This window comes from Varroa jacobsoni, unplaced genomic scaffold (genome assembly GCF_002532875.2).
Source record: "Varroa jacobsoni isolate VJ856 unplaced genomic scaffold, vjacob_1.0 scaffold_919, whole genome shotgun sequence".
In the NCBI taxonomy this organism is placed as follows: Eukaryota; Metazoa; Arthropoda; class Arachnida; order Mesostigmata; family Varroidae; genus Varroa; species Varroa jacobsoni.
This window is the reverse complement of record NW_019213821.1, coordinates 347,725-359,651: the sequence shown is the minus strand read 5'-3', so window position 1 is coordinate 359,651 and position 11,927 is coordinate 347,725. Positions and strand designations below refer to the sequence as shown.

Below are 11,927 nucleotides of genomic sequence, written 5' to 3'. Positions count from 1 at the left end.
TGCGTAGTACTCGGGGGAGGGGGGGGGGGGGTAAGATACGCACCCTGTCCTACTCTGTCTTGTCTTAGCCACTATCTATTCTGCTCCATGTTTAGTTTATTTCGCTGTGCTCCGAATAGTACATAGCAGGATCTAAAGCGGCTCTGAGCAGAGCCCAACCGAGCTTCAAAGGGGATATGCTGAGGGTGGTGGATATTGCAACACCAACCCGAAGACCTCGATCAAGGACGACAACCGTTTTAATGATAGTGTGCATATTTGACGCCGCCTCCGCCTCTGACTGTTCTGTCGTCCTTTCGCTAATTCCCTGGAGACGCACACCAGCATAGACTGCATACACTAAACAAGACAGCAGGAACAGGACCAGCAAGGAAAAGCAACAGAAACTGAAGACAGGGGACATACGCTTGGTACAAGAATTAACCCCCTATACGTACTAGCTCAACGTTTGAAAGCCGGCATACGTTAGGAGCAACAGCATCCCATGCACTCATTCCGCGTAAGCAAACAAGCATGATGACGCAGCTGAAAAAAGTTAATAACGATTTGCTCACCGTTCACGAGTCATTTGCAGCATAATCCTTTGTTTTAGTAATCCTGCCTCAATCGATATTGGTAGGTGTAAACTACTTAGGTATCGTTCGAATACACCACCTATAAAAAATAGCAGAGGGAATATAATTTCGGCTAGTATTAGGCTAAACGTCCCCAACGTGCATGGATTCAAAACAGCCAAAAAGGGAACACGGCACAAAAAATTTTACAAGGACTAACTGTTAGTTAGATGAGCCAATAGGCAATTGATATTCACGGGGTGCAAAACGGCTGTAAATTTCTATATTAAGAGTCCAGGTGTATCAAAAACAGCTTTTTGAACCATTCTGAAGAATTTTCAGGATATTTAAATCTAAATTCTATTAAGGATCCTTCCGTTTGCCTTGCAGAAATCCTTCTCAGGCTTTTTAGTAGTTGCGTGAAAACTAGCAATGGTGTCAATTTCAAGCTCCTCAAGAACCTCAGTGGGGATTCATCTCGCGTTAAGACGTTGTATAATAGCTGATCGTTGCTCGTCTTGTTCTTCCCACGACAAGTCATGTGTTCTTATCCACCTCACCCATTTGTGAACCCTGACGCATGCTTCGGCCGTAATGGCGCTGAAGAGGGAGTGCAAGCGTTCTCAACCGACAACTAATTTCTATTAAATACCGCTCAGTCCTTCAATATGAAGTATGTAACTGACTGGTTTTGGCGAACAACATGATGACAAAGAAGCGGGGAACGGTAACTGGGGGCTTTCAAGGGCTCATAGACAGAAAAACTTCGAGATCAGCAGCTCCCTGTTCACATGCGAGGCAACGAATGCTCGCATTCGCGAAAGTCATCCCCTATGAGTTACCGGCCATTATGAAACAGAGCCCGCTTCGGTCCTGCCAGACTCTATGTTACGCAGAAAATCTACTATAGGCTACATCGAGTCTTACACAGACGTCTGCATACGATGCATACATCATTAAAATTGCTCACTGAGCTAATAGGGATCACTCGTCTACAGGACTCGTATAAATCAGCGGGCGGGGTTACCGGTAGGTCGACGAGGTGCCGTTAGACCGAGACCCCTGTATCTGGCTTTACAAGCTGCAAAGGAGATGATGGCCCTGTGAAAACAGTTAAACATGGTCTCGGAGTAATCGCCACTGTCTCCGCTAGCGCTCCTGTCGTCCATGAGTTGCATCGTTTGAGATATACGCACACGGACAGGTCGCGTGCGAAAGAGGCACGCATACGTAGTAAGTGCAGATGCGGAGGCTCATAATGGAGACACATACGCATACAGGCACAGAATAGCTTATGGGAAACAAATGGACTGAAGGAAAGTAGCTGCTGTTCACTGAAGTAACACGTCAAGAAGCAATGGATCATCAACAACGGTAGTCATAGCACATTGTCGAAGCTCTTGCCAAAGCTTGTCAGTGCGCGAACTTGTATACGATCTATACGCCTTCAATGAAGTAAAGCTCAACTGTAACAAAATACGTTCTTCTTTCTACTAGTAAATCTTCCTACTTACGTGAACGGAGAATAGTTAGCGGCTATTTATGTAACGGTACGTTACGAAATGTAGACAAATGAAAGCGTTGATTTTTCAACTTTAATCAAATTCAGGGAGTTTTTTTGACGATGATAATTTTCATACTACTTGCTTGTTAATTATAACGCTTATAAAATAAAGAAACCAGCCAGCTCATTGTGCCGTTACACATTAGTGAGTTTGTTACACAAGTGTAGCAGTAGATATTACTTGCGAGTATAGAGAGGTGAGCTAGCCCGTAAGTCATGCCGTTGAAGGTTTTCGTCGTAAAGGGCGTTTCGTGTTCGGATGCAGGTCAGGAAATAAGCTGTTTATGCAAGAAAGAACACCCTTTTATAGTATAGCTATCAAGCTGCCTTTCTGCTTGTTTATTGTGCCAGCCTGGCAGGCACTATTTTCTCACTGACGATGATGATGATTGTTGTATGTATATATATATATATATATATATATGGATTGATAATAATTCGTATTTGGCTCGTACAGCGCTGAATGCTTTGCTTTTGTGTCTCCTCCCACAAAAACCGACACCGCTTTTTAGGGAGGATGAACCACAGTTCACTGCTACAACCAGACTTCTTCTTACTCGTCAACTCTCAAAGACTAGCACAAGCTGAACCTTTTATTACTTACGTCTTTCAAGGTCTAGCAAGCTTGAGGTTAAGGTAGGGAAAGGATGTTTTCTACTTCGCGCCCTTTTTCATCGGATGCAATTGTGCGTTGCGAAGAAGAGACGTTATTGTTTATTGCGAGCGGAAATTTCACCGTGACAAATTCTTGGTCATATCGTTTGCAATAGCTGTGGTCATTGCCATAATTAAAATCGAATAATTAGATCAATGGGTACTGCAAACAGACCTCGTTGTCTATCCATACTGAACTGTACATATGACATAACAAGTAGTTTTCATAACGAATGCCGAATACATAGGACAAACAAAATTGTTCATTGACCTATTCAGTCAATACCCATAGCTTTCTCTTCTAGACCGTCGCATGAAATTATTTAGAGATAAATATCAGCCGGTGCTTGCGATCTTTCTGGTAACCGAGATTTCGTATGGCCTACTGGTATGTAGCGTCGATTTTGCTTTATAGATCCTCACTTTATCATCTGCATGTTCGTTTTGTCTCGTTCATGACGTCCTATTACAGATCCCCCGGCAATCACTTTCTCCGTAGAAAATGATAAGGTCCAGGAAGGCGACACTGTCCGTTTCCTCTGTTCGGCTCAAGCGAACCCCACTGAGCTGACCTATCGCTGGTTCCGTAACGATGAACCTATTAAAATGGCCGGCAACGAGAATTTCCTCGTTCTCGAAAGGGTTTCACGACGAATGAACGGTGAGACAGTTACGTGTGAAGTACGCAACAGCATTGGTATCTCCAAATCGACACAGACGTTGAACGTCTACTATAAACCACAATTCAGGAACGAGCTGCCCGTAGTTGCTGCGGAAATAGGTGCGTAAAAAGGCCAACGCTACTGTTGTTGGTTGTATAGATAAACCTAACATTTGCGTGCTTGACAATAGGATTGCTTTACGGGAAGCGACTACCTGTCGCGTTGCTGCATAACAGGCAAGACGATAATATTATTGTTGAATTGCTATTATAGAATCAAGGAGCTAATAGTTGAATAGGTGGCCCATTGAACAACTTTCTAATACATCACTCGTACGTCCACGTGTATAAGTGCAAAGTTGATTTCAGATTATCAAAATAACTTACGAATAGACGCTAAGTTATTACCAATTATTCTTTTTTATAATTCAAGCATCGGTAGCTTGCTTAGACCATATGAAACGACTATAGTTAATGTCTTTGACGGTACCTTTCTTTCTACGTATGTTCATGTACATAGTAATTTAGAGCGCGTTTGTAGCATTTTTTCAGCTAAAGATTTTATTTAACAGTGTGATAAAGTGTCTGTTATAGTCCTATGCTACCTATTTAGTCGGCTCAAAAATATTTGAGAATTATAATGCGAATTTGCCTATTCTAAAACTAAAGTTCATCTACAGACTGCTAAAACACTTTCATACACACGGACCATCATATTGTTAACGCAAAACGCGTAGCGGTTCGCTATGTTTAGCGGATCTGTCGGACGCTGTTTCACGGATTTCTGTTTTAAGAGGTTTCTGCGTCAGTACACACCCGAATGTTATAAGGTTTCATGGCTGCTAAAGCAGCAACCAGGCTACATAAAATGCCTCGTACCATCCGTCAGTGCAAAAGCCCTCTCTTTCTGTCCGTCTGTCTATGAGCATGTTGCTCGACTGGACGGCGTAGCATCCAACAGACACCGAAATCCTTGAACAAACGTCACCATACAACGCTATGCACAGTCAACGATGAGAAACTGTAAAAGATCAACCCACTGACCGCCGTGGCCAGCCGGCCAGGTAGGCAGAAGACTTTGAAGACCATCCTATAGTAGCTATAAGTGGGGATTGGAGTTTTGTTGGGGGGCGCGGGTAGAACGCGGGGCAAAGAAAAAAGGCGCTGCAGGGAAGCAAAGTCACTCGGACCGCACAACACTATTTAAAGATGAACACAGATGGAGCAGAAGAGCGTTGAAAAAGCCAGAATAGGAAGGGAGTCGACGTAGAAAAGAGGTGGAAGATATCCGCAGACTGGAAGACAGGCCGGAAGGAGCAAACAGCCAGGTGGCCATGCAGCGACTGTGAGCAAGCAACATCACAAGCAACATTTCCAGCTCCGTCTCGCCCGCCGGCGACCAGAACAAGGAGGCTGACAATCTAAAGGAGCGCACAACACGCAGAAACTACAATAGTTTATAACTGGCGAATTATGACATGGCCCACCTCAATGGATGCAGTTCCTCCAGGCGGTGAACCTTCTACTTTTGCTGTTGTCGTTTACAAACGGTATGACAGCAGTAACAACAGCAGGAATGGCGGCGGTGTTGCAAATAGAGTTGCAGACGACACAAGCAGGTTATGTACAATTGGCTGTCCACATGTCCTACTTCCGCCTTCTACGTCCGTCTCTCCATTCCTTGACATGTTGTACTTGTTGTGTGGTCCATGAGAGGAATAGACGCTTAGATTGCTGATTCCCGCTGTCGTGTACTACCACTACTGCTACTGGCCGAAAACGAACGAATTCGGTTAAATGGAATTGTCTTCCTCGACCGAAGGTTTTTCGTCCTCGAAAACAACCTCTGACCAGCGCCCTAGCCAAATGCAGTAGTGAACCTAATAATGCTGCTTGGTTGCTCCTCGTTCTGTCTGTTTCTTCTCTGAGACGGTTTGCTTTTACGGAACCGGCGCTGCTAACATAAAATGATTGCGACATTTCATTTTGTGCGTGCACGCACCAATAGTAAACGACTTTGTTATAAAGGGGGGCAACACAAATGGATAGATGGCTTGGGAGGTACCTGCAGATTTTTGCTCTTCTTTTTGCCCCACTGCTGACGTATGCGACAAGCATTGTGAGCCTCTCGTAGCGGCGGTGGTATAGCAGCGAGCGCAGTTTTTTCCTCGGATCACTACAACTGCTATCCGGTTGTTCAAGTCCTGTGCGGCTTTGTCCTTTAACAATCTGCCAGTTCTTTCTCTTACTGCGGAGATATGTGGCTGCCACTACCGTTGTTGTTATATTCGTCTAATTTCCGTCATTGCTACGAATCGTACGTCTTCTATTGTCAGGCGCAAGCGGTTCGTCAAAGCATCCGAATATCTGTAATGCACCATCGTATATTTCTAATACCAAATAAATATGCAAAATGGAAAGACGCGAACAGCTTTGCTATTGACATTCATATTAGGACTTAGCTTTATATTATGTATATAAAAACACATATATATATATACACATGTGCGTGCTCAGGCCGAAAATACCTTGTGTGGTGATAACATACATAGCAACTATGTTGACACCGATGATGGTAATCGTAAGGGATGTTTATAGCTACCCCCTCCACTTCCCTTCCGGAGAACCTCCGTATTCAAATCGACTACCTCTGCCAATAACCTCCATAGTATTATCGATTATTCGAGATAACACATATGACATATCTTTAGTACGACTTATTTACAGAACGCGGTAGAGGCACACCTGATACACGGTGTAAAGCCTAGAATCCACTCGTGCTGGTCATAAACGGTAATTCGGATTGACACATGTGAAGAAAGATGAGAACAAATAAAGATATGCTGTATCTAATAAAAAGCCAGTGCTGGCATTCTACCATAGGTAACGGACTGGAAAAATCGATGTAATACGCGGAGCGGCATACATTGACGCTAAAGATGTCCCCAATGTTCTTGAAAAATTCTATTCTCAATCACAATTGTGGGTCGACCCAGTGAGTCTGTCAGTCATACCCGCCCCAATAGCTAATTGTCGGTGTTATTAATATATTGTTAAAGTTAACATTGCGTGCGATTATTAACAGGTGTGTTGTATATGTGTGCATTACCGCTTTTACTAAGCAGGACTCCTTTGATTTCATTAATTAATCGGGACTAGAAATAACTTATCTTCTTAGAAAATTATAATGTTAATAATATTACTAGTTTCTTTAAAGTGTATTCCGGCAAGTACAAAAATTATGTGCAAGAGCACTTGCCTGCACAATTTTGGTACAAACTTTGATGATTTATTAATTCATTGATCTATCATCCAGTGAAAAACCCCGACATCTAATCACTACAATGTAATGTACATATTGCTAACGGTGAATATAAAACGATACAAACGTCAGAAACAGGGAGCATGTTACGACCCGCTCTTTTTTGCACCTTATAATGCTACTCGTGGCTACATTGCCTGATGTGCGTAAATGATGACATATCTTAGACGCTTCCAGACTGATCTATAGTGAAATATGTACCAAATTTCGTTTGTGCGCCGGCATGTCTGGCACCATATTGTTGTTCCGCATTGCTATACTATTTTGTTATTTGGCTTATCTGTGCAGGCACCGAGGTCGCGTTGACTTGCGAAGTCGACGGCAATCCCCGACCGGATGTCGTGTGGCTTCGCGAAGGAAGTACCCAGGTGCTGGCGAAACAAGCCACCTTCGTGATTCGAGATATGGAGCCAGCCGACGCTGGCAAGTATGTTTGTCGAGCCAGCAGCTCCGGATACCAGGTGAGCAAACACGGCCACTTATAGTGGGGACGCGCGTATTGTCATCACTGTCAGCAGCAGCAAGGGTTGCAAATAGTCTATGACGTCACTTAGATTCCAACCTCATATTTCCTCTTTACGTAACTTTATGTTCGGTTTATCTCGGCTTTAGCTCCATTCTCCTTGTTCCTGCACAGTTCGGTCGGATTAACAGTGACAGAGCAGCTAATATCGCATAACACCGAACGGAGCTCTGCAACCAGAAGCAAAGCGCTTAGTAAAAAGGAGTAATAAGGGTAGTAGCCATGCCTGCTTCTTACAAGCATCAGCATGCAGCTAGTATGGGTCGACCAGACTCCTGGCAATTGCTGCTGCTGTGTCTGCGGGCACAGGATAGCCTGAGAGGTGTGGGTTAGTTTCCTTGCCACCGAGCAGCCGATAGCTACCGCAAAGGCGGTTCTGCTGTCTAGCTTGACAAAGGACAGAAAATGAGAGTGAGCGCAAAAGGAAGAGAAAAAGTGGCACTTACGGTTGCTATGGCGAACTATGCAAGACACTACATAGCATTGATGTTAAAGTGATATAGCTGTATACGCACGTACAAGTTACCCACCTGTTGGCGAAAGATGCGTAACAACAGCAGCTTGGCAGCTGTGGCACAAATGCTACTTGCCGCACGTGCAATAGTATTGCAGTATAGCGGTAGTTAGCAGTGCGCGATGCTGTCGCCATGCATGTACGCCACATACTATTTACACTGTATGGATGCAGATGTCGTGTCCGGGGTGTGTTATTACCTGAGGCATGACGAGCCAAACGAACAGAAGCACCCACTTGGCCACAGATGCGTCAGAATGAGCAGAGCTAAGTGGTAGCCAAACGGCAACCTTATGTAAATATGCATCAACTATTCTTAGTGCTTAAAGAAAGGCAGTTCCTCGTATAATAAAACTACAAACTCATCATGGCGGGCGCACCAGATTCGTGTTTGGGCGAGTTCTTTCCCAACGTTTTTGTGCCGGGTAAACCCCGACCGAGGCTGCAAACTTAATTTAGTTGCCGGAAATCGACAGTCTTAGTTGTTGCTAATCCTCATGTCAGTCTCGAAGAGGCTTGAAAGAATGCCTACAACACAAAACAGAATGTACATCATAGGGTTAATTTAAAAAGGCTTGAAGATGTATCAAAGTGGCGCAAATAATATTTTTGTAAAATTTTTAGGCTCAGATTTTCGGAATTTGCGACCGTCAAAAGGGTACTTAGACCTTTGCATATTCAGAATTTTGTGGCTTGCTTTTTTTTAATTTCGAGGTCCGCCAGATCTTTTCGCGTTTAACAGGTCTGACTGTTCGTTGAGTCTACATGTCACCTTACTCACGGCTACTGTGAAAAGCTATTTGCGAATTTAAGAGTGAGGTTTTCGAAAATCACTTGTAAGCGATTTATACATTGTATTGAATGAAGCCATGACCAATATGTACATCCAGTGTGATTGGATAAGCACGTTCCTGAGGGATATATCTATCAGCACATAGAAAAGACTCCATGTAAATATTTGTTTTCATCTAGATGCAGCTTTATGAAGAATAGAAATGAATTTTTTCATCATTTGTCCTATACAGATAGTTTTCAGTGGCTGCTCGATTGAACAGAATCGTTTTGCAAGTTCGTCTTACCATTTATTTGTGGGTTGCGTTTGTTCGCTGTACCTTTCCGTCTCCTAGGAGATCCACACGGAGATCACAGTGTACGTAAAGGGACCTCCGCACATCAGCAGTCCCCAACTTCAGTACGGCATGGAAGGTCAGGAGGTGCACGTCGAGTGCTTAATTGTCTCGGTACCGCCTGCTGGCAAGGTTCAATGGGAGAAGAACGGACAACTGCTGGACATCGACAATAATCAAGGCATCGAAATGATCAAAGGTAACTAGTTAGTACACTGCACGTGAATGGTAGTCTAGCAGTGAAAGATGTACACGTCTACTGTGTTACAGTCTGTGATGAATAATACGTGCAGTGAATTCAATGTAACCGTGACTAATCCACTGTTTTGCAAACTATGACAGGTTTCTGTCTATCTAATAATTGTCGTCTATTCGTGGACTATTAAAACTGTATATGTTTCAATCGCCGGCCATTTTTCTGTATAGAAGTTATACCTTGCAGTTTTTACATATTCTAGGCATAGGTAGGATGGGAGAGCATGTGAGCCACTTAAATTGCACAACTTACCACGGAATACAAAAGGCTGTACTGTGCCTATACGGATCAACAATGATGAATGAAATTTTGTACGTATTATAGGGCATATGTGGATACGTTATTATATGTGTACGCTTCCTTCAATTCTGCTCCCATTACAACCGCTATTGGTCATACACTGACTTTGGCGCTTGACCAAGTGGTTACGACCTGGCGAAGTCACGACTAGTGGCACCCTAGGTAGAGTTTTCCCTTGGTCCTGCTCGAAGCACAGATCTGAAGGATATGATTGTCAGCAGCGGTGGGTCCATCCATGTGCTGCCGTGCAACTCTGATGCCGTGCTTGGCATACCTAACATATTGGTGAAAGCTGCCTTTTCCGCAGAGCGGACACAGCGGCAATAGCTAGCACCGGCAGACCCTAAATGGACCAGGGAACGCGACCGCGCACATGACACCCCAACCTGGTCAGCTGCCCAGTCTATTGAGAGTTGCAGGTTCGCTCTTACCGATATACATACACCGCCTTGTCATATAGGAACCAGTAGATACGAGCGCACTATGTGATGCGAGCACTGAAGTAAATTATAGGAGGGAAAAAAGCCTACTATTAGAAGAGGAAGGAAAGAGCGGACGGCTCGCCCTTTCCGAAATTTGATCACAATTCTTGGACCTGGACCCCGCTCGAATCAATGTAAACCATTGATAGTTCATGAAAACAGCTTTTTATTGACACGCCTTGAGGAGCGCGGAGGAATCCGTAGACAGATTTGAAGTGGTGATATTCCATCGAAGTGAGAAAAAACACGACGAATTTGCAATCGAAGGTTGTAGCAGGTGAGTTGAACTTCCCAACTTTTCGTGCCGCCCAATACTTCGGGCGTCATTGAAGTGGGATCTCCTCCGTAACAGTAGAATTATTTCAATTATCGTACACAAGAAAAAAAACATGTGATGTAAAATGGCGACCGCTGATAGTTGGAAGAACCTATCACACTGCACGACTTCACTTCATATTGTAATCGAGCCATGGTAAAGTGTACAGCTGTGACAAAATTTACTGTTAATCTATACGGGCATATCATAAAGTAATGTTTCCATATATATTTCCACCATAATGTTTCCCTGTAGTCATAATGTTCCGTCACAAACCCGACAAGGTACAGCAGGTGATCGATACGGTACTGCGCATCCAATTTAATGCACGCCTGCTATCGCTTCAAATGGCGAGATACTAAGAACGTCCTTATTATATCTAATCCTTATGTTTAATTAATGCCGGTGACAATAAGGACGGGCTGAAGAGCGCTTCAAATAGCAGGTAATTTAAAATGGAACCTAGGAAGTAGGCTGCAAAATCCTAAACAGGTCCCGTAGACCATCCGATGACGGTCTATCTTTGCAGTTTTTGAACTATTTAGTCGACGTCCAGATATGAGTAATAATATTCAATTATAAACATAATGATGTTAGCTCACATATAATAAATTAAGTAGAGATATATGCTAATGAGCACAGTACGCTTGCGTTTACCAAGTTTGAGGTAATTGATTTTTCAAGTAACTATACGTCTTTCATGCCTGTGATGGGTTACAGTTTTAATAGTTTTAGCACCGCATATAATTGTCGTCGTCATAGGGACAGGAATGAATTTGTGATGAAATACGTAGTATTTCTGTAATCATACCAGGTCATCTTTTCCTGTTTTAATGAGGGGGTCCGCTAATATATCATTGGATTCCCTGATTCAGAAGTGTCTCACAAATAATTCTAGATAATCTCAATTCTACTTCGGCAATTCATAACGCTCGATGTATATATATATATATGCAAACGTTGACGGAGAAAGACGCAAACCCGTTAAACGATTTCGATCCCCTATATTAAAATAATAAACATTTTCGTAAGCATGAATGAATGCGAACTTATGGAAATTTCCATAAGACCACACAAAAATCAAAGCACAAGTTAAATTATTATATAGTCTCTGCATTTTCGGAGCAGCTAGAAATTCTTCACAGCCCGAAAACCTCTCTTTCCTAACTTCTTTAGTTTTCTTCAATAGACATTCGCGTTATCCGATCAGCGTTTAATTCAAGATCAGCAATAACTCAGGTATCTCCGTATAGAACCGCCTGCTAAGCCTCTAACCAACTCTGTGACTCTCTAAATGTTTGTCTCATTCGTTCATTCTTTTTCGCAGAGCCATTGACGGACGGCGAACGCAATTTGCTGGTTATACATCACGCGAGCGATGATGACTTTGGCGAGTATAACTGCTCAGCGTGGAACGCCTTCGGCGAGGACAGTATGCTCATATCGGTGCGGCGTCATCGAAACGTTGCCACTTTTGTTGTGATGCTAGCTGCGACGTCAGGGGCTGTCGTAATCGTTCTCCTGTCAATTATGGTCATCTTCTGCGTACGCAGAAAACCATCCCAGTTCAAAGGCAGGTCGTTGACAGTATTTAGTTCGTCGACTGCTACTTTTCCATTCTTGCGTTGCTTTATTTTTCAATCCCTCGTTCATC

The 11,927-nt window shown here is 43.4% G+C and overlaps 1 protein-coding gene and 1 long non-coding RNA gene across 2 annotated transcripts in view; one reads left to right on the top strand and one right to left on the bottom strand.

Annotated features, from left to right (window-relative positions):
* Nucleotides 1-656, bottom strand: part of LOC111264966 (uncharacterized) — a 3,208-nt gene extending 2,552 nt beyond the window's left edge. The window contains exon 1 of the long non-coding RNA XR_002683174.2: nucleotides 555-656. This is a non-coding gene — a long non-coding RNA (uncharacterized LOC111264966). The remainder of the gene's footprint in view (nucleotides 1-554) is intronic.
* The window catches only part of LOC111264964 (irregular chiasm C-roughest protein), a 51,612-nt gene that overhangs the window by 38,492 nt on the left and 1,193 nt on the right, over nucleotides 1-11,927 (top strand). The window contains exons 5-8 of the mRNA XM_086970270.1: nucleotides 3,245-3,553; nucleotides 7,044-7,216; nucleotides 8,920-9,118; nucleotides 11,601-11,860. Coding sequence (XP_086826396.1) covers nucleotides 3,245-3,553; nucleotides 7,044-7,216; nucleotides 8,920-9,118; nucleotides 11,601-11,860 — 941 coding nt within the window. The remainder of the gene's footprint in view (nucleotides 1-3,244; nucleotides 3,554-7,043; nucleotides 7,217-8,919; nucleotides 9,119-11,600; nucleotides 11,861-11,927) is intronic.